Source organism: Pleurodeles waltl, chromosome 6, assembly GCF_031143425.1.
Source record: "Pleurodeles waltl isolate 20211129_DDA chromosome 6, aPleWal1.hap1.20221129, whole genome shotgun sequence".
NCBI classification, from domain to species: Eukaryota; Metazoa; Chordata; class Amphibia; order Caudata; family Salamandridae; genus Pleurodeles; species Pleurodeles waltl.
Window position 1 is genome coordinate 823,217,368 of NC_090445.1, and position 23,546 is coordinate 823,240,913.

Here is a 23,546-nt window from a genome sequence, read left to right on the forward strand (position 1 = left end):
GCGCTCCGGTACTGCCCCTCCTGGGTTGCCTTTGTTGTTGGCCTTCATGTTGTTTGATCTGCAGCTGGTTTTGAAGGGTGGGGAGCAGTGAAAGAGATTCCCTCAGCTGCCTGGTTGCTGTATTGATGTGAGCCATGCAAATACTCAGGGTGGAGGCACAGGCACAAACAAATCCGTGCATTTGAATAGACGATTCACTCTCCCAAAGCCTGCCGCATATGGCCAATTTCCCATCACAACAAACGAGGAAGTGACTTGCTGAACAGCCACTGGTTCCGGCCAGAGCCTCGTAGCCCAGAGGGGACCTGCAATTTCTTGACAAGTGAGTGCAGTTTACAGGGGCTGTGAAGCGGGGAATATACCTTGATCATCAGAGAGACAATTGCTGGCTGCATGTGATACAAAGGAAAATACAAGTATCATTTGAATTGAAAGGTGAGAGGAATTTCCTCCACGCTGCTTCGCCGAAATGCGTGCTTTGTAGTACAGATTGACCAAAGAAAATCGAACATTATCAAAGGCGGTTATCATTTACTCCATCATAAAAATTGGATATTATCAGAGCAGCTGAAACATAATCGAAAATCCAACCTGGCGTAAATTGGTCTTGAATAACTTCAAGTTGTCATTAATCGACAGCAACGTCAGGCAGCGCCATGGAGAAGTTCCGCATGATCTTCCAGTACTTCCAGTCCAACTCCGAGTCGGTGATGAACGGCATCTGCGCGCTGCTGGCCCTGGCCAGCGTGAAGATCTACACCTCCTTCGACTTCAACTGCCCATGCCTGCCCCGGTACAACATGATGTACGGGATGGGCATCATGTTTGTGCCCCCCACGATATTCTTCCTCTGCGGGATGCTGGTGAACAGGCAGACGGTGATCATGCTGGAGGAGTGGAGGCGACCCACTGGCAGAAGGAAGAAGAACTTAGCTATCGTCAGGTATTGTACAGATTACGCTTATTTTCATTTGAATGGTTGAATGAATGAATTAAAAAATTCTTAATCTGAGCCGGTGGTTTCTGGTTGTGGTTGTGTGTGGGGGGGGGGGGGGCTGCGAGCTATAGACACATATGGGAAAGACGGAGGAAGAGAAAAATGAAAAGGCCTCACAAAGGGAGACACCGTAGAGCTACAAGAGTGAGCCGAAGGGACAGGGAGAAGCTGTAAATGGATGGAAGAGGTCAGAGATGGCTTCAGGAGTATGTTGCCTCAGTATTCTGTGTTCGCACATATTATTGGAGCAGCCGCCTGTTTCAGAGAAGAGATTTGGGTACCGACAGGTTTTTATTTGCAAATTAAACACTGGAATTAAGGAATGAATGAAACATTGAAGGACGATTTACGTAGCACAGCATCGTGAACAGAAAAGCCCCTGGGTGTATCCTGTTTATGTCCTCATTCTGCATTGCACTACTTGTTAAAACTCAGAGCTCCATCGGGTATGCATTTTATTACTATCAGACATACTGGTACATTTTGATGACTCTATATTCAGATATTTGACTCCAATTCCAGGTGTCCTATGGATCATTTCTAATAGTTATAGGTCCGTTCACATTTTCTTACAGTACTTTTGAATATTATTGTATTCTGACCCGGGATGTTCTGTGCTACTTTGTGAACTAGTTTCCTATTGTTTTCTGTTAACCACATCGATGAGCTGGTAATATACCTTTCATAGATTTGCATATTTTGGCGTATAGGTTTACTTTTTGGGCGTTTAAAATGGCAGTGCAACTTTGTTTATGGTGGCACCAGTTCATAAACATAGCTCAAAGTAGGGCAAGTCATTAAAGTACCGCATTAACCATAAATATTTAGTTTTCCCTTGCTATAAATCCGAGATGTGACAGATTACTAGTCTTAGGTGAATATTTCAACAAGTGATCAGGAAATCTTTTTCCAACTCCTGGGGAAGGATCAATACACTGGAAAGTGGATGTACAAGTTAGCGGAGGGACGGAGGGATACAGGTTTATCTGGATGGATGCTCGGGTAGATCAAATGCACATCTAAGCACAAGAATGCACAGATGGATTGGTGTAGATGCTTGGGTGGAATGGTGGAATAGAACGTGCATATACAGATGATGTGATGTATATGTGTCGATAGATGCAGATGTGGATTAATAAATACATGTACAGGCAGTTGCACAGGTGATGTCCAGGTGTGGGAATATACAAATGGATAGATGCAGAAATGAGCGGTTGTACAGATGGATGAGACGTAAGTGAAGCAGTTGTAGCTCGCCGTGCGTTAAAGGGGCAGGGTGGCACGCGGGAGGGAGGCGGAAGGGACAAACACATTAAACCCAAAAAAAAAAAAAAATTACCTGCCAGCCGCTTACCGCTCCTCTGTCCCCTCAGCAGGAACAGGCTCCCAGCCTGCCCCACGGCCAATCCTTACGCTGCTCAGAGCAGCGTTAGTATTGGCTGGAGCGCCCAGCCAGGGCGCTCCCAGGCAGACTCGAAGCCTGTGCCTGTTCTATCCAACCCGGCAACACATTGCTGGGCTGGAGAGAGCACAGTGCACATTTGTGTTTGGTCAGTCCGAGATGGCCGGCCAAACATACATGTGCCCTGAGGGTAGTGCACGGTGCACTCCCCTCGTCATCCCCATCAGCCCCTCCCCTTCAACAACAAAAGGATAATAAACACAGTTTATCATCCTTTTATTGTTCAATTTTTGCAGCTGCTGCTGATCGCGGGAATGGCGACGCTCCTCCGCCATAGTGGAAGAGCCGCCGCTGAAGCAAAGATATGGATTTGTGTGCAGCAAAATGAATGCAGAGACAGGTAATGTACGGATTCATGGATGGATTGATACATGGGTCGCTCAAAGCTAAGGAAGGTGGATGGATGTTAAGGCGAAGAGATGTGTGAGCCATCAATAATTTTGTGTATTGTTGCTTAGGTGAGTGGATACAAAGGAGGCTAGATGGACTGATTGGCAGATGCAGAGATAGTTGCCTGTGCAGGTCAGTGTATGTGTTGCAATTTATATCAAAAGTGCTCCCTGGAATATGATCAAGCCCATTCTGATATTTAGGGACCAGGATGAGACCCGATGATGAAGCATGTCACTACTAGAGTAGGTGACTGTCTAAGAAAAAATACTTTGATTTGTCCCCATTGCATAGTGTAGGAGGCTGGACTGGCTTGTAGTGAGTACCAAAGGGTACTTGCACCTTGCACCAGGCCAAGTTATCCCTTATTAGTGTATAGGGTGTCTAGCAGCATAGGCTGATAGATAATGGTAGCTTAGCAGAGCAGCTTAGGCTAAACTAGGAGACGAGTGAAGCTCCTACAGTACCACTTAGTGTCATATGCACAATATCATAAGAAAACACAATACACAGATATAATAAAAATAAAGGTACTTTATTTTTATGACAATATGCCAAAGTATCTCAGAGTGTACCCTCAGTATGAGGATAGCAAATATACACAAGATATATGTACACAATACCAAAATATGCAGTAATAGTATTAGAAAACAGTGCAAACAATGTATAGTTACAATAGGATGCAATGGGGACACATAGGGATAGGGGCAACACAAACCATATACTCCAAAAGTGGAATGCGAACCACAAATGGACCCCAAACCTATGTGACCTTGTAGAGGGTCGCTGGGACTATTAGAAAATAGTAAGGGTTAGAAAAATAGCCCACCCCAAGACCCTGAAAAGTGAGTGCAAAGTGCACTAAAGTTCCCCAAAGGACAGAGAAGTCGTGATAGGGGAATTCTGCAGGAAAGACACAAACCAACAATGCAACAACGATGGATTTCCAGTCGAGGGTACCTGTGGAACAAGGGGACCAAGTCCAAAAGTCACAAGCAAGTCGGAGATGGGCAGATGCCCAGGAAATGCCAGCTGTGGGTGCAAAGAAGCTGCTACTGGACAGTAGAAGCTTAGGTTTCTGCAGGAACAACAAGGGCTAGAGACTTCCCCTTTGGAAGACGGATCCCCCACGCCGTGGAGAGTCGTGCAGAAGTGTTTTCCTGCCAAAAGACCGCCAACAAGCCTTGCTAGCTGCAAATCGTGCGGTAAATGTTTTTGGATGCTGCTGTGGCCCAGGAGGGACCAGGATGTCGCCAATTTCATCAGGGGACAGAGGGGGCGTCGAGCAAGACAAGGAGCCCTCTCAGCAGCAGGCAGCACCCGCAGAAGTGCCAGAAACAGGCACTACAAGGATGCGGGAAACAGTGCTCACCCGAAGTTGCACAAAGGAGTCCCACGTCGCCGGAGAACAACTTAGGAGGTCGTGCAATGCAGGTTAGAGTGCAGTGGACCCAGGCTGGACTGTGCACAAAGGATTTCCGCCGGAAGTGCACGGAGGCCGGAGTAGCTGCAACAGTCGTGGTTCCCAGCAATGCAGTCTGGCGTGGGGAGGCAAGGACTTACCTCCACCAAACTTGGACTGAAGAGTCACTGGACTGTGGGAGTCACTTGGACAGAGTTGCTGGATTCAAGGGACCTCGCTCGTCGTGCTGAGAGGAGACCCAGGGGACCGGTGATGCAGTTCTTTGGTGCCTGCGGTTGCAGGGGGACGATTCCGTCGACCCACGGGAGATTTCTTCGGAGCTTCTAGTGCAGAGAGGAGGCAGACTACCCCCACAGCATGCACCACCAGGAAAACAGTTGAGAAGGCGGCAGGATCAGCGTTACAGAGTTGCAGTAGTCGTCTTTGCTACTATGTTGCAGTTTTGCAGGCTTCCAGCGCGGTCAGCAGTCGATTCCTTGGCAGAAGGTGAAGAGAGAGATGCAGAGGAACTCGGATGAGCTCTTGCATTCGTTATCTAAGGAATCCCAAGAGACAGAGACCCTAAATAGCCAGAAAAGAGGGTTTGGCTACCTAGGAGAGAGGATAGGCTAGCAACACCTGAAGGAGCCTATCAGAAGGAGTCTCTGACGTCACCTGATGGCACTGGCCACTCAGAGCAGTCCAGTGTGCCAGCAGCACCTCTGTTTCCAAGATGGCAGAGGTCTGGAGCACACTGGAGGAGCTCTGGGCACCTCCCAGGGGAGGTACAGGTCAGGGGAGTGGTCACTCCCCTTTCCTTTGTCCAGTTTCGCGCCAGAGCAGGGCTAAGGGGTCCCTGAACCGGTGTAGACTGGCTTATGCAGAAATGGGCACCATGTGTGCCCATGAAAGCATTTCCAGAGGCTGGGGGAGGCTACTCCTCCCCTGCCTTCACACCATTTTCCAAAGGGAGAGGGTGTAACACCCTCTCTCAGAGGAAGTCCTTTGTTCTGCCATCCTGGGCCAGGCCTGGCTGGACCCCAGGAGGGCAGAAGCCTGTCTGAGGGGTTGGCAGCAGCAGCAGCTGCAGTGAAACCCCAGGAAAGGCAGTTTGGCAGTACCAGTGTCTGTGCTACAGACCACTGGGATCATGGGATTGTGCCAACTATGCCAGGATGGCATAGAGGGGGCAATTCCATGATCATAGACATGTTACATGGCCATATTCGGAGTTACCATTGTGAAGCTACAAATAGGTAGTGACCTATATGTAGTGCACGCGTGTAATGGTGTCCCCGCACTCACAAAGTCCGGGGAATTGGCCCTGAACAATGTGGGGGCACCTTGGCTAGTGCCAGGGTGCCCTCACACTAAGTAACTTTGCACCTAACCTTTACCAGGTAAAGGTTAGACATATAGGTGACTTATAAGTTACTTAAGTGCAGTGTAAAATGGCTGTGAAATAACGTGGACGTTATTTGACTCAGGCTGTAGTGGCAGGCCTGTGTAAGAATTGTCAGAGCTCCCTATGGGTGGCAAAAGAAATGCTGCAGCCCATAGGGATCTCCTGGAACCCCAATACCCTGGGTACCTCAGTACCATATACTAGGGAATTATAAGGGTGTTCCAGTAAGCCAATGTAAATTGGTAAAATTGGTCACTAGCCTGTTAGTGACAATTTGAAAGAAATGAGAGAGCATAACCACTGAGGTTCTGATTAGCAGAGCCTCAGTGAGACAGTTAGTCACTACACAGGTAACACATTCAGGCACACTTATGAGCACTGGGGCCCTGGCTGGCAGGGTCCCAGTGACACATACAACTAAAACAACATATATACAGTGAAAAATGGGGGTAACATGCCAGGCAAGATGGTACTTTCCTATACAACCCCCCCCCAAACGAAGGACAATAAGACTAGCCATGACCTGATGAGTCTTCATTGTCTAAGTGGAATATCTGGAGAGTCCATCTGCATTGGAGTGGCTACTCCCAGGTCTATGTTCCACTGTATAGTCCATTCCCTGTAGGGATATGGACCACCTCAATAATTTAGGATTTTCACCTTTCATTTGTTTTAGCCAAAGTAGAGGTTTGTGGTCTGTCTGAACAATGAAGTGAGTGCCAAACAGGTATGGCCTCAACTTCTTCAGTGCCCAGACCACAGCAAAGGCCTCCCTCTCAATGGCAGACCAACGCTTTTCTCTAGGGGTCAACCTTCTACTAATAAAAGCAACAGGTTGATCCTGGCCCTCAGAATTAAGTTGTGATAGGACTGCCCCTACTCCTAATTCAGATGCATCAGTTTGGACATAGAATTTTTTAGAGTAACAAGGGCTTTTCAGGACAGGTGCAGAGCACATGGCCTGCTTCAGCTCCTCAACAGCTTTCTGACAGTTTGCTGTCCATAATACCTTTTTAGGCATCTTTTTGGATGTGAGGTCATTAAGAGGGGCTGCAATGGAGCCATAGTTCTTAATGAACCTCCTGTAATACCCAGTGAGGCCTAGGAAGGCTCTCACCTGAGTCTGAGTAGTAGGGGGAACCCAATCTATAATAGTTTGGATTTTCCCCTGAAGTGGTGCAATCTGTTCCCCACCAACAAGGTGTCCCAGATAAACCACCTTCCCCTGCCCTATCTGGCACTTTGAAGCCTTGATAGTGAGGCCTGCTTTTTGCAGGTCCTCCAAAACTTTCCATAGGTGGACCAGGTGATCATCCCACCTGGAGCTAAAGACAGCTATATCGTCCAAATATGCTGCACTAAAAGCTTCCAGCCCTTGCAGGACTGTGTTCACCAACCTCTGAAAAGTGGCAGGTGCATTTTTCAATCCAAAAGGCACTACTGTGAACTGGTAATGGCCTCCAATGGTTGAAAATGCAGTTTTAGGTTTAGCATCTTCTGATAATTTGATCTGCCAATACCCTGCAGTCAAATCAAAAGTGCTTAGATACTTGGCAGATGCCAGTGTATCTATGAGCTCATCTGCCCTGGGTATAGGGTGAGCATCAGTTTTGGTTACCTGGTTGAGACCTCTGTAATCTACACAAAACCGCATTTCCTTCTTTCCATCTTTGGAATGAGGTTTTGGTACAAGTACCAAGGGAGACGCCCATGGACTTTCAGAGTGCTCAACCACTCCCAGTTCTAACATTTTCTGCACCTCTTGCTTTATGCAGTCTCCGACATGGTCAGGCTGCCTATAGATCTTACTTTTGACAGGCAAGCTGTCTCCAGTATCTATAGTGTGCTCACACCAAGAAGTGGTACCTGGCACAGTAGAGAAGAGTTCAGAAAACTGACCCAGGAGATTTATGCAATGGTCTTTCTGCTCAGCAGTAAGACAATCAGCCAAAACTACCCCTTCCACAAGAGCATCTTGTTCTGTGGAAGAGAAGAGATCAGGTAGAGGATCACTGTCTTCTTCCTGTCCCTCATCAGTTGCCATGAGCAGGGTGAGATCAGCCCTGTCATAGTAGGGTTTAAGGCGATTGACATGGAGCACCCTAAGGGGACTCCTGGCAGTGCCTAAGTCAACTAGGTAGGTGACTTCACCCTTTTTCTCAACAATTGTGTGGGGTCCACTCCATTTATCTTGGAGTGCTCTTGGGGCCACACGCTCCAAGGCCCACACTTTCTGCCCTGGTTTATAGTGAACCAAAACAGCCTTCTGGTCATGCCATTGCTTTTGGAGCTCTTGGCTGGCCTGAAAGTTTTTACTGGCCTTTTTCATATACTCAGCCATCCTTGATCTGAGGCCAAGCACATAATCCACAATATCTTGCTTTGGAGATTTTAAAGGTTGTTCCCAACCCTCCTTGACAAGTGTTAGTGGACCCCTAACAGGGTGTCCAAAGAGGAGTTCAAAGGGGCTGAAGCCCACTCCTTTCTGGGGTACCTCCCTGTATGCAAAAAGGAGGCATGGTAACAGGATATCCCATCTCCTGCGGAGTTTTTCAGGGAGACCCATAATCATGCCTTTGAGAGTTTTGTTAAATGTCTCCACCAGTCCATTTGTTTGTGGATGATAGGGTGTAGTGAACTTGTAAGTCACACCACACTCCTTCCACATGGCCTTTAAGTAAGCAGACATGAAATTGCTTCCTCTGTCTGATACTACTTCCTTTGGGAAGCCCACCCTAGAAAATATTCCCAGGAGGGCCTTTGCCACTGCAGGTGCTGTAGTGGTCCTTAAAGGAATTGCTTCAGGATATCTTGTGGCATGGTCCACTACCACCAAGATAAACCTATTGCCTGAAGCAGTAGGAGGGTCAAGGGGGCCAACTATGTCAACCCCTACCCTTTCAAAGGGAACCCCAACCACAGGCAGTGGAATAAGGGGTGCCTTTGGAGTGCCACCTGTCTTGCCACTGGCTTGACAGGTTTCACAGGACTTACAAAATTCCTTTGTGTCCTCAGACATTCTAGGCCAATGAAACAAGGGAACAAGTCTGTCCCAAGTTTTCATTTGTCCCAGATGTCCAGCTAGGGGGATGTCGTGGGCTAGAGTTAGGAGGAACTTTCTGTACTCCTGAGGAATCACTAACCTCCTGGCAGTTCCATGTTTAGGATCCCTTGCTTCAGTGTACAAGAGGTTGTCCTCCCAGAAAACTCTGTGAGAGTCACTGACATCCCCATTAGCCTGTTTGACAGCTTGCTGTCTTAGACCCTCTAGTGTGGGACAGGTTTGCTGTGCCACACTCAGCTCCTCCCTGGCAGGCCCCCCTTCACCCAAAATCTCAGCAGTGTCTGCTTCCAGCTCCTCTGGTGTAGGTTCTGCACAGGGTGGAAATTCTTCTTCCTCAGAACAAGAATCCACTGTAGAGGGAGGGATAGTAGGAAGTGCTTTACTTCTACTAGCCCTAGCTTTAGGGAGCACTTGGTCCATTGTTCCAGGATCCAAGCTTCCCAGTCCTTTTTGCTTTTTTGCCTGAGCCCTGGTTAAAGCAAAAATATGCCCTGAGATGCCCAGCATTGCTGCATGGGCCTCCAACTCCACATCTGACCAAGCTGATGTCTCCAAATCATTTCCTAGTAGACAGTCTACAGGTAAATCTGAGGCTACCACAACTTTCTTTGGACCAGTAACCCCCCCCAGTTGAGATTTACAACAGCCATGGGGTGGCTAAGTGTGTTGTTGTGAGCATCGGTTACTTGGTACTGGTGACCAAGTAGGTGTTGTTCAGGGTGGACCAGTTTCTCTATGACCATCGTCACACTGGCACAGTGTCCCTGTAGGCCTGAACCTCAACACCATTTATTAGGGGTAGCTGCTTGTACTTATCCATAGTAAGGGGACAAGCAACTAAGGTGGCTAAATCAATAGCCCCCTCAGAGACTAACACAGCCTCTGTGGTCTCCCTAACAAGACCAACCCCAACTAAGTTACCAAAAGTGAGCCCAGCTACTCCCTTGGATTGGCTATTAGTAGGTTTGCTCCCACCACCACTGCTATTAGTAGGGACACTAGGTGTAGCAGTAGGGGTTGTAGTGGTAGGAGGCTTGGTGCTTTTCTTTGGACAACTGGGATCTGTTGTCCAATGGCCTTTTATTTTACATAAATAGCACCATGGTTTCTTTTCTTTGTTTTGATTAGAAGAGGATTTGGGCCCACCACCCCCACCAGAGTGTTTTTGTGGGCCTGATGAAGACTCATTTTTAGATTTGTCCCCACCCTTGTCAGAAGACTTACCATCCTTCTTCTTGTTGCCATCTTTGTCACCCCCTGTATGAACTTTTCTGTTCACCCTTGTTCTGACCCATTTGTCTGCCTTCTTTCCCAATTCTTGGGGAGAGGTCAGACCAGAGTCCACCAAGTACTGGTGCAACAAATCAGACACACAATTATTAAGAATATGGTCTCTCAGGATCAAGTTATACAGGCTGTCATAATCAGTAACTTTACTGCCATGTAACCACCACTCCAAGGCCTTCACTGAATGGTCAATGAAATCAACCCAGTCTTGTGAAGACTCCTTTTTGGTCTCTCTGAACTTTCTCCTGTACTGTTCAGTGGTTAAGCCATAACCATCCAGGAGTGCATTCTTAAGAACTTTGTAATCATTGGCTTCACTTTCTTTCACAGTAAGGAGCCTATCCCTACCTTTTCCACTAAATGATAGCCATAGGATAGCAGCCCACTGCCTTTGAGGGACATCCTGTACAGCACAGGCCCTCTCAAGTGCAGCAAACCACTTGTTAATGTCATCCCCCTCCTTATAAGGGGGAACTATCTTGTGCAGATTCCTGGAATCATGCTCTTTTGCAGGATGACTATGGGGAATACTGCTGCTGCCACCATGGGTTTCTAAACCCAATTTCTCTCTCCTTCTCTACTTCTAAAGTCTGTCTCTCCAAATCCAGCTGTTGCTTCTTGAGCTTCAGTCTGGTTTGTTCCACTCTCAATCTGTCATCAGGGTGGGTGGGAGGGACATGTCTTGAAACAGAAGTATGATGAGAATGGACAGAAGGAGACCTGTCCCTTACAGAAGGCACCCTAACAGCTTGGTTAACAGAAACATCACTTCTACTGTGGTGAGAATGAATGCTTTTGCTATGATGTGAGACAACACTATCTGTATGGTGTGACTCTACATCAGTACCAACTATGCTAGACTGTCTAGTAATGGGCAGGCTCTGAAGTTTCTTTCCTGAATCTTTTCCTAGGGGTGTCCCTGGATCAGATTGGGAACCATTAGCTACTTTTTTCAACAGATGGGGCCCTTTTGGCCTTATCTTGTTCTCTAAGCATGTTAAGCAATAATTCCAAGGAAGGATTCTTCCCTACACTCAAACCTCTTTCTATACAGAGACTCCTTGCTCCTTTCCAGCTAAGGTGGTCATATGCAAGTTTGGACAGATCAACATTTTGGCCTGTGCCAGACATTTTTAGAAAGAGTTTAAGTGATAGAAAAAGAGAAAAAAGTTTTCAGAACTTTTAGAAACAGAAAAAAACTTTTAAAACTTTTTAGAACTTTTTAGAAAGTTTAGAAGTACTTTTCAGCACTTAGAAAAGAGTGAAAAGAGGAAATGCAAAACTTTTTGGTTAGGTGTACATACACTGAACTTGTTTTGTATATTTTTCTCTTATGAAAAGTACAATGACAAGAGTGGTAAGTAGTCTCAAAGCACTTATCCCACCGCTGCACAACCAATGTAGGAGGCTGGACTGGCTTGTAGTGAGTACCAAGGGGTACTTGCACCTTGCACCAGGCCCAGTTATCCCTTATTAGTGTATAGGGTGTCTAGCAGCATAGGCTGATAGATAATGGTAGCTTAGCAGAGCAGCTTAGGCTGAACTAGGAGACGAGTGAAGCTCCTACAGTACCACTTAGTGTCATATGCACAATATCATAAGAAAACACAATACACAGATATACTAAAAATAAAGGTACTTTATTTTTATGACAATATGCCAAAGTATCTCAGAGTGTACCCTCAGTATGAGGATAGCAAATATACACAAGATATATGTACACAATACCAAAATATGCAGTAATAGTATTAGAAAACAGTGCAAACAATGTATAGTTACAATAGGATGCAATGGGGACACATAGGGATAGGAGCAACACAAACCATATACTCCAAAAGTGGAATGCGAACCACGAATGGACCCCAAACCTATGTGAACTTGTAGAGGGTTGCTGGGACTATTAGAAAATAGTAAGGGTTAGAAAAATAGCCCACCCCAAGACCCTGAAAAGTGAGTGCAAAGTGCACTAAAGTTCCCCAAAAGACATAGAAGTCGTGATAGGGGAATTCTGCAGGAAAGACACAAACCAACAATGCAACAACAATGGATTTCCAGTCGAGGGTACCTGTGGAACAAGGGGACCAAGTCCAAAAGTCACAAGCAAGTCGGAGATGGGCAGATGCCCAGGAAATGCCAGCTGTGGGTGCAAAGAAGCTGCTACTGGACAGTAGAAGCTTAGGTTTCTGCAGGAACGACATGGGCTAGAGACTTCCCCTTTGGAAGACGAATCTCTCACGCTGTGGAGAGTTGTGCAGAAGTATTTTCCCGCCGAAAGACCGCCAACAAGCCTTGCTAGCTGCAAATCGTGCGGTAAGGGTTTTTGGATGCTGCTGTGGCCCAGGAGGGACCAGGATGTCGCCAATTGCTTGAGGGGACAGAGGGGGCGTCGAGCAAGACAAGGAGCCTTCTCAGCAGCAGGCAGCACCCGCAGGCCAGAAGTGCCAGAAACAGGCACTACGAGGATGCGGGAAACGGTGCTCACCCGAAGTCGCACAAAGGAGTCCCACGTCGCCGGAGAACAACTTAGGAGGTCGTGCAATGCAGGTTAGAGTGCCGTGGACCCAGGCTGGACTGTGCACAAAGGATTTCCGCCGGAAGTGCACGGAGGCCGGAGTAGCTGCAAAAGTCGCGGTTCCCAGCAATGCAGTCTGGCGTGGGGAGGCAAGGACTTACCTCCACCAAACTTGGACTGAAGAGTCACTGGACTGTGGGAGTCACTTGGACAGAGTTGCTGGATTAAAGGGACCTCGCTCGTCATGCTGAGAGGAGACCCAGGGGACCGGTGATTCAGTTCTTTGGTGCCTGCGGTTGCAGGGGGACGATTCCGTCGACCCACGGGAGATTTCTTCGGAGCTTCTAGTGCAGAGAGGAGGCAGATTACCCCCACAGCATGCACCACCAGGAAAACAGTCGAGAAGGCGGCAGGATCAGCGTTACAGAGTTGCAGTAGTCGTCTTTGCTACTGTGTTGCAGTTTTGCAGGCTTCCAGCGCGGTCAGCAGTCGATTCCTTGGCAGAAGGTGAAGAGAGAGATGCAGAGGAACTCGGATGAGCTCTTGCATTTGTTATCTAAGGAATCCCAAGAGACAGAGACCCTAAATAGCCAGAAAAGAGGGTTTGGCTACCTAGGAGAGAGGATAGGCTAGCAACACCTGAAGGAGCCTATCAGAAGGAGTCTCTGACGTCACCTGATGGCACTGGCCACTCAGAGCAGTCCAGTGTGCCAGCAGCACCTCTGTTTCCAAGATGGCAGAGGTCTGGAGCACACTGGAGGACCTCTGGGCACCTCCCAGGGGAGGTACAGGTCAGGGGAGTGGTCACTCCCCTTTCCTTTGTCCAGTTTCGCGCCAGAGCAGGGCTAAGGGGTCCCTGAACCGGTGTAGACTGGCTTATGCAGAAATGGGCACCATGTGTGCCCATGAAAGCATTTCCAGAGGCTGGGGGAGGCTACTCCTCCCCTGCCTTCACACCATTTTCCAAAGGGAGAGGGTGTAACACCCTCTCTCAGAGGAAGTCCTTTGTTCTGCCATCCTGGGCCAGGCCTGGCTGGACCCCAGGAGGGCAGAAGCCTGTCTGAGGGGTTGGCAGCAGCAGCTGCAGTGAAACCCCAGGAAAGGCAGTTTGGCAGTACCAGGGTCTGTGCTACAGACCACTGGGATCATGGGATTGTGCCAACTATGCCAGGATGGCATAGAGGGGGCAATTCCATGATCATAGACATGTTACATGGCCATATTCGGAGTTACCATTGTGAAGCTACATATAGGTAGTGACCTATATGTAGTGCACGCGTGTAATGGTGTCCCCGCACTCACAAAGTCCGGGGAATTGGCCCTGAACAATGTGGGGGCACCTTGGCTAGTGCCAGGGTGTCCTCACACTAAGTAACTTTGCACCTAACCTTTACCAGGTAAAGGTTAGACATATAGGTGACTTATAAGTTACTTAAGTGCAGTGTAAAATGGCTGTGAAATAACGTGGACGTTATTTCACTCAGGCTGCAGTGGCAGGCCTGTGTAAGAATTGTCAGAGCTCCCTATGGGTGGCAAAAGAAATGCTGCAGCCCATAGGGATCTCCTGGAACCCCAATACCCTGGGTACCTCAGTACCATATACTAGGGAATTATAAGGGTGTTCCAGTAAGCCAATGTAAATTGGTAAAATTGGTCACTAGCCTGTTAGTGACAATTTGAAAGAAATGAGAGAGCATAACCACTGAGGTTCTGATTAGCAGAGCCTCAGTGAGACAGTTAGTCACTACACAGGTAACACATTCAGGCACACTTATGAGCACTGGGGCCCTGGCTGGCAGGGTCCCAGTGACACATACAACTAAAACAACATATATACAGTGAAAAATGGGGGTAACATGCCAGGCAAGATGGTACTTTCCTACACATAGGTTGAGACTCGGTGGTTATCATAATAACCAACGTGCATAGTTTGAATAGGGTGTGATATATTTAGGTGTACTGTGACTGTGAAAAGAAAAACTGCTATCTCATTTCCTTTTAATAAACACTCTCTCACCTCCATGTAGGGATGGTTGCATCCCACTGGGAGCTGTGACTAGGGAGGTGGAGGAGCCCCTGTACAGAGTTGTGGATTGCCACCTTCCTGAGAGCTGGGTGGCACATGCATACAAAGGAGCAAGGAAGAGTCAAGGCCTTCAGTACACTTCAGCAGGGCCCTTTGATTCTGAAAATGGTTACTGGTGGAAGGGGCCTGGTGACATATCAGGAAGGAGATGGGGCTGATAAAAGAGTCATGAAGAGTAAGGCTACATTACATTTGTGTCTGAAAATGGATTATAATAAGGAGGGCTTGAGACTCCCAAACTGTCAAACTGAAGCCCTACATCAGCATGGACAAGCTCAGTACAAGGTGTACCTGTGTGACCAGGACTGGGACTTTGGCTTTGCCATTCTCCCATGCTGGGTGAGGGGACATCACTCGGGAGAATGAAGGAATACTCACCTGGAGTCTCTAACACCAACTTTTGACTGACCCAAGAATAGAGGACACTTTGAGGAGAAAGTGATTACCTGGTAGGAGTGAGATCGAGTAGGGATCCATTCTCGGTGGGTCCCGGCAGCAGACTGTCACATTCAGGCCCATCAGGACCACTCCACTAATTGGGCTGTCTTCCTCTTCCCATGTCCACTGTCTCACCAATTGGTCTGTCTGCCTCTGTGAAAAAAGCATGGCCCCCGTATGCCAGGCAGGGGCAACGATGAAGACTAAGGGCCATCATCCTGGTACATTGCTACACCAAGAACAGGGCTGTCTCCCTGTGTGCCACTGTAGCCTGAAGAGGCCGTTGCACTGTATGCGCTGCTACAACCCCCCAGTGTAACTGGGGGCGGGGTGGTGGTGAAGTGAAGGGGCAATCACCCTAAGCAGCGTACAGCCATGAAGGAGTGGTCTGTGAACAGCAGAGGAAGAGCAATGATTCAGCTATCCAAATCTGGGAACACCAAATACCTGCTGGCAGACTAGGAAGATTGAGTACCAGGCCACTGGGCCTCTGGAGGAAGTTGCTCTGACTAACCCACTATGGCACAGGGACACTTTGGATTCTGTAATGCCATTGTTGGGATTGTTGAACTCACTAACAAGGCATAGCTTGGATGTCCCCTCATCTACCTGTTGAATAACCACTGTCCTTAGAATGGAAAGTGGGACTTGAGAGCAGACCTGGATAACAATAGCTTGTCTGGCTTATGAAGACTGTGTATATTATTTGTGGTGTGCTGCATTATACTTTGTGTTCGTATATAAATAGTACCATTTACATAAAAGAAAGTATTTGACTGGACAATCATTTATTGGGATTGCTAGGGGTGTTTTGAGTTGTGAGCCTGTGTTTACCCTACACTTACCTCCTCCCCAAGAATCCTTGAACTGCCCAACTTTTGCTACCACTGAGAGTCAAGTACTGATTGGTACTTGGCCCAGTTGCTCAGAGTCCATAGTACGCTGGGTCCTGCCAAATCTGGGGTGAAATGTCTCAACCCCCACTCTACATCTTTTCTACAAAATCTTTCTTGGTATGCCTTTTACTGGAAAGGATATTTTGGGCGAGTAATGGTAGAATAGCATTACTTTGCTAAAACGAAGGGAGATGTTAATGGTTGTTATACTTCTGTATGAATAGTTTGGACTGAAAAGATTTCGCATTATGCAGCAATTTGGCCCTGGCACTCAAGAAGGTTTATTATTTATTTGCACGTTAGCCAAACCATTGTAGCTTTAACTGTCTGTTTTTGATATGGTTTCATACTGAACAGTGTATGTATCCTACTGTTTAAGTTTTCTTGCACTGAACTTAAGGGTTTCCCGGAGTTTGTACTTAGCTCCAGCTATTTTCTCTTAGATTCTAATGAGTAACCAATGCCAGTGCCAATGAGAAGAATCCCATAGCATGATACTGGCTCTTTACAGTAGGGATTATGTTCTTTGACTAACATTCTCTGCTTGTTTTGTGCCAAACGTAACCATTTGCATTTGGCACAAAATATCCATAGTCATTTCTTCAGACCTTAACACTTTTTGCAATACGGATACAATGTCTCACGTATTTTTGAATACTTGAAATGAGATTCATTGAGGACATCCTTGAATAATGACTTTCTTTTTGCCATTCTAACATACATACCAGATTTGTGGAGTGCCTGGTGAATTATTGTCACATGGGCACTTTGATAATATAATATAATACACTGTTCCAAAACTAGTGGGAGGGAAAGAGAAGGAGTCCTAATAATCAGGAGCAAAAGTCCTCACACACCACATTTGGTGTCATGCTTCATCATCGGACAGCTCCTCGTCAGGCCGGCGCTGCAATGCCTGACGGGCACCCCCTGATGGGGGGCTCTTTGCCGGAGATCTTTTTGTTATCGATGATGCCGCGGAACCAAATATGGGTCAGAAAAAGAGGAAGGAAAAACAAGAAGAAAGAGTAAAATTGTCTCAAGACCCTCACTAAATAATTTATTACTTGCTGTTGGGAAATGGTCAAGATTAAAAAGGTAACAAGGGAGTGAAACTAGAGATAATGCTCAGACACTCACACAAAAATCAGAATAGAGGAAGACGGTGATTACCCGAAACCCCTCAATATGTGGTCAAAATGCGGTCGACATGTTTCGCGTCTCTTATGGTCCAACAGGATCCCCTGACGCTTCTTCAGGACCTACTCAATCATTGGACTTCTCCAATTGAAAACAAGGCAAAAAAATTCTCAACTCCTGCAAACTAACGCTCACAGTCAAGACGTCATCAGTCACTTACTAGAGGTAAACAGGACTGGCTTTCCTTTCCTATCGGTCACCCTAAATACAGGGAGAAAACTGAGGTTAACAAATTGCGTAACTTCTTCATCTGTACTCAGAAAGTAGTACGTTTAAGTACAAAATATAAAAAATAGTGACAAACTGTGCAACACATAGTGATGAAGTGGATGATAGCAACCCATGCTCGTGATATATAGGAGGGCTTACCATCTCCATTAGAGAAAGGGCTTCATGGGATCACGCAGGCCTGTTGCCCGGTTCACAATGAATCTAGTTATGAGATAAACACAGACACATAACAGAGGAACAGAGTGTCTCTGTTACTAAATCATCAGCCAGACCTTTAACATGGTCACTGGGAATAAGCAAAACATAGTTTGAAGTGCAGACTGGATACAAATAAAGTGTAGTATACATCCACACGCACACAGTAAAACAGCAGACACGTCGTCATAGGTTACATAGTGATAATAATAATCACCCTGGTTTTTAATATATATACGTGTGGTCTGTAAAATGACCACCTTCAGGAAGAACATACAACAAGGTAAGAATACACTCGAGTTATGTAGGTCAAATGACAAGGGTTAGTGTATATAAAAAAAATAATACTATAGGAGGTAGTGATAGGGGGGCCAGGGTGTCCTATCCATGCTAGTTCCCTCCTTATTCATATCAGAGTCAACTCGACATGACACTTTATTTGTATCCAGTCTGCACTTCAAACTATGTTTTGCTTATTCCCAGTGACCATGTTAAAGGTCTGGCTGATGATTTAGTAACAGAGACACTCTGTTCCTCTGTTATGTGTCTGTGTTTATCTCATAACTAGATTCATTGTGAACCGGGCAACAGGCCTGCGTGATCCCATGAAGCCCTTTCTCTAATGGAGATGGTAAGCCCTCCTATACATCACGAGCATGGGTTGCTATGATCCACTTCATCACTATGTGTTGCACAGTTTGTCACTATTTTTTATATTTTTTACTTAAACGTACTACTTTCTGAGTACAGATGAAGAAGTTACGCAATTTGTTAACCTCAGTTTTCTCCCTGTATTTAGGGTGACCGATAGGAAAGGAAAGCCAGTCCTGTTTACCTCTAGTAAGTGACTGATGACGTCTTGACTGTGAGCGTTAGTTTGCAGGAGTTGAGAATTTTTTTGCCTTGTTTTCAATTGGAGAAGTCCAATGATTGAGTAGGTCCTGAAGAAGCGTCGGGGGATCCTGTTGGACCATGAGAGACGTGAAACATGTCGACCGCATTTTGACCACATATTGAGGGGTTTCGGGTAATCACCGTCTTCCTCTATTCTGATTTTTGTGTGAGTGTCTGAGCATTATCTCTAGTTTCACTCCCTTGTTACCTTTTTAATCTTGACCATTTCCCAACAGCAAGTAATAAATTATTTAGTGAGGGTCTTGAGCTAATTTTACTCTTTCTTCTTGTTTTTCCTTCCTCTTTTTCGGACCCATATTTGGTTCCGCGGCATCATCGATAACAAAAAGATCTCCGGCAAAGAGCCCCCCATCGGGGGGTGCCCGTCAGGCATTGCAGCGCCGGCCTGACGAGGAGCTGTCCGATGATGAAGCATGACACCAAATGTGGTGTGTGAGGACTTTTGCTCCTGATTATTAGGACTCCTCCTCTTTCCCTCCCACTAGTTTTGGAACAGTGTATTATATTATATTATCAGGTTGTCTGGTGGGTGTACACTGGACCATTAAATCCTCCGATCCCTTCTCTTTATTTGTAACATGGGCACTTTGCCCAGTCTTGGCCATAACAGCCTGCAGCCCATTCAAAGTAGCCAGTGGGAATATTTCTGCAAGGTTATTACAAGACACAAGCCAACTTTAACAACCGTTGAAATTTGTGGTGCCAAGTCAAAAAAGGCTCGTATATTCTTGACCACTTCAAAAGACTTTGAATATGATATAAGAGCGAAGGGCAGGGTTCAGGGAGGTTTCACAGTGAAGTCCCAAATGAATGTTCACTTTGTCTTTTTTTTAGCACGTAATATATTCTTGTGTAAACCATACTGCAAGGATTTTGCTGCAGACCTGAGGAATGAGAACAGAAAGGGGCGAAATAATGTTGCAATGCCTGTACTTGTATTGTAACAAGGGCTTAGTAACAATTTGAAGCTCTGTAGCAATGGACAGGTTATCTTAGTACTTTTTGACTGAAAAGGGGATAACGTTACACACTCTATGTTCTACATAGTAGGATCCACAAAATCCGACAGCATGAGTCTGTTAAATAGCATTTGGTCAACTGTTTCAAAGGTCATTTATAGTGCGTGAATCCATGAAAGCTACCTCTAAACTCTATGTCACTCTAAAGCCCTGCCATGTCACTTCCAAAACTACATTTATACATCAGCCTCACTGAACACCCACTACATTAGAGAACTGCAGATTGTTATGTCTCAATAAAGACCAACAGCTGTTTCACCACAGTCTATCATAATTGTTTGAACAATAATTCCTGGGATTATTTGGATTAATTGAGGATTTTGCAACAAAAGGTGCTGTTACTACATAGGTTTAGCTCGAATAGAAAAATGCCAGTGATGTATTTTTTGCAAAGGTCCCACAATATAAAATTTTTGGGCCCATTACCAGCATGGGATGGTTTCAAGGTGCGAGGTCTCTCAGAGACCCTCGATATTAACTGGTCTTGAGCTGATCTCCCATTAATGTGAGAAAATTCTCCAAGACTGACTGAATTTTAACTCAGATATTGAGATGTAGTTAAGGAGTTTTGGGAAATGATTGATGATTTCCTTGCTGTGAGCTAGCCATGATGACATATCTCAATGGAATGGAATTTTAGTCAAAATGAAACTCATCATTGGATCATTGTGAATTTTCATCCATTTCTTCAAATCAGGGAATTAAGGTGCATATGTCCAACACACTGAGATATTTGATGGAAAATAACTTATATTTTCGATACCTGATACCAAACAAAGTCTTAGTAGACTTTGGAGGCAAGATTTGGGATGCTGCAAAAATAGCTTTGTTCATGTTATCAGTAACTCTTTTCTTCTTTAATGTTTATTAGAATAGCCTGCTGTTGTGTACAGATCACTTGTATGACAAATCACATTAGAATTAATCTATTTAAAGTGCAGGACCCCGATCCATCTACAATTCTTACTAATTTCTGTTTGAAAGATTGCATTATGACTTATAAGTCTTTGTCTATTCCTAGATGGCCATTCCAGGCAGGAGAATTGTTTAGAGGAAAATCAATGATATGCATCAGTACTCAACTAATAATCAACAACTATTAAATAATTCTACCCTCAGCCATTGCTGTCAGAGGATATCAGTAGGATTTCAGGCCATTGCACCAGGGATGAGAGACAACAAAGGTAAGCATCCTCATTCAGCCTGTACTGATCCTGAGCCTGTAAGAACTATTGTGGCTCTTCTGCAAGGATGATCAACTGTTTTGTCCCCATGAACCACTCTTAGGTTAGCAAGAGCCCTAGCATGGCCTTGTCTGTAAATCATCAATTTACTTTTTTTAATTTGTGTAAGCTCTTGTTGCTGTTGCTGATTAGCCTGGGCAAGATCACAGAGAGCAAAGGTTCTGGAGGAACTAGAGGAAACAGTCAAACCTGTTGCGCTTGTGACAGGCCTAGTGTGCGGAAAGATATATTTTGGTGAGCAGGGGCTGTTTAACATGTTGTTCCCCGCTCCGATGGTGTGTTTAGTACTGCCCATAATCGATGATGAATTAATAGTTGGCTAGGTTGGCATGGCAGGAGGGACAAGCCAAAGCTGGGACCAGAGTAAAGAGCAGTACAGCGTGTCTGTGTCTTTTGTTTTAGGCCTTAATGCAGGTTACACCTTAGCAGCCGTAAAGATCTACATAAAACCCGCTGCAACACAACATTGATGACGAGGGTGGTCATGCCCTCGGTCTGTGTCATCACCAGCAGGAAGGCCCCCGTGTGTGGCGGCCGAAATCCAGAATGGCCAGTGGCACCAACTCAGAGCACTCCAGAGGCCCGACATATCCTGGAGAGTCTTTACCATTTGCAGAATGAACTAGCTGCCAACCCTGATGTCAGTCTCCTGCAGGGGCATCGACTTGTGATTCCCGCAAGCCTTACAAATCAGGTGGTGCAGTTGGCCCATGCTGGCCATCAGGGGCTGGTCAAAACAAAAAAACAGTTACGCATGAAAGTGTGTTCCTCCTCATGGACAAACATATGGAGACCCTAGAGCAGTCATGCCCCTGGTGCTGAGCCATTGGAGGACACCAGCTCCCGTGATAAACAAGAAAGGACCCCAACAAGCGTGGGTGTGAGCCAGTCTCTTTTTTGAAAGCCTGCTGGATGGGAAGTATGCCACGGTAATTATCAATGACTACTCCAAATACCCAAAAGTTGAAATCATTATGTCTGAAGGAGCCCAAGTACTGCCAAAGTTGGAGAAAACCATGGCCACTCATGGCCTGCTCAGACAACTGAGGACTGATAATGGCCCGCCATTTGATGGCAATTAAATCACAGAGTACCTTAAGTCTCTGAATATTACCCACAAAAAGGTCACCCCTCTTTGGCCTCAAGCCAACAGGGAGGTAGAATGCTTCTTGAGTACCTTAAGGTCATCAGGATTGTGCACGCCAATCAACAACCATATGAATGGGCCATACACTCATTTCTTCGTGAATATCGTCAAATGCCCCATTCCACCATAAGGCAGGCTCCAGGACTCCTGCTTATGGGATGAGTGGTGCAAGATTAAATTCCTGATCACCCCAAGTGGACCCCTGGACTAGTGGACAATCAGAGTGCCATGACCAAAAAGCAGACTGCTAATGATTGAGCCAGTCGTCGTTGCCATGCCAAGTGTTTCCTCCTTAAAACTAGTGACTTACTCTTGGTAAAGGACAGATGTCTGGGAAGTAAATTCAGACCACCTTTCGAATGACATTATGGACCACCACTCATATCATGATGTGCAGGAAGTTGTATTGTGGTGAGCAGCCACGAGGGTGTTGTCATGTTGTTCCCCGCTCTGCGGGTACGCTTGGTACTGCCCACCATCATGTGGTTAGATGTTGAATAAATAGGTGGCCAGGAGGGCGTGGCAGGAGGGAGAAGCCTACGCCGGGGCCAGAGTAAAGCAGTACAACATGTCTGTGTCCTCTGTACGAGGCCTTAATGCAGGTTACACCTTAGCAGCCTAAAAGACCTACATAAACCCCCCTCAACTCAACAAGAATGTCCATCGACTTACAGGAGGAACTACTGAGAACACTGAGGTCACGTTTTTGCTCCAAAATATAGTATTCAATGCTGGTTACCCTTTTCTCCATATTCTCAACTTTTGTTTTCCTCTCCATACAAATAATTTTCCTTTTAGTGTGTTGTTGGGTCACTGTACATCCCTTAGATTGTCAAGCAGCCCAGAATCTCCCTGGAAGTAAGTTAATTGATTTTCATGCCATCACACGCTCATGGTCGAAGTCACTCAGAAGAGCAGATTGTCATGCCCAACTTCCCTCTAGCTCAGGTGTTGCTCCATGGCAATGTCTTGGTGCCAGGCCTGCATCAGAAGAAAGAAGCTATCAAATTTACTATGGGACTCAGCCTCCTTTGTAGCCCAATCCCAAACGCTAACTATTGTTGGATCAATGTCCTACACTGTCCAATTATATAGAATGCACTATAGAAGGTGATCTGCAGCCAGGCCTCAAGTTTTACCAAACTAACTTGTAAGCATGCTCAGGAAGGTAAAAGGTAGGTTCTCAGGTGCTTCTGTGCCTTTCAGGGTAAAAGAGCCCTGGGAGTGGTTAAGAAAAGGGCACTGCAGGAAACCCGCAGGACACACTACAGGGAACGTATTTTTGCCTGTCTCGCCACCACTGCATTCAAGGCAAGAGGAATTCTCCTCTAATTACACTTTCTGTGGCAATCAGCCTCTTTTTAGGTTCTGTTACACACTCTTGCCCATACTCCTTCAAATCTTGGAAATGCAGTGAGGGAAGAGCTACTTTGCTGGCCCTAAGTGTAAAAATTAGTCTTGCAACAGGTGTCATTAGTGTGACTTCAGTGTCTGCAGAGGTGGCATTAACTATAGGGACATCCAGTAGGATCCTCTGGAGTCCATGGTATTTAGCTAAGTATAAGGGTTAAAAAGAGCGACGTGGAACCTCCTACCGTATTAGAGCAGACCATATCAAAATTTAATAGAAACATGTATGGTATTTAGTGCTACCAA

The 23,546-nt window shown here is 46.1% G+C and overlaps 1 protein-coding gene across 1 annotated transcript in view; it reads left to right on the forward strand.

Moving 5' to 3' along the window:
- Positions 1 to 304: 304 nt before the first annotated feature.
- LOC138302047 (calcium homeostasis modulator protein 3-like) overlaps positions 305 to 23,546 on the forward strand; it is a 49,256-nt gene continuing 26,014 nt past the window's right edge. The window contains exon 1 of the mRNA XM_069242450.1: positions 305 to 943. Coding sequence (XP_069098551.1) covers positions 657 to 943 — 287 coding nt within the window. The 5' untranslated portion in view covers positions 305 to 656. The remainder of the gene's footprint in view (positions 944 to 23,546) is intronic.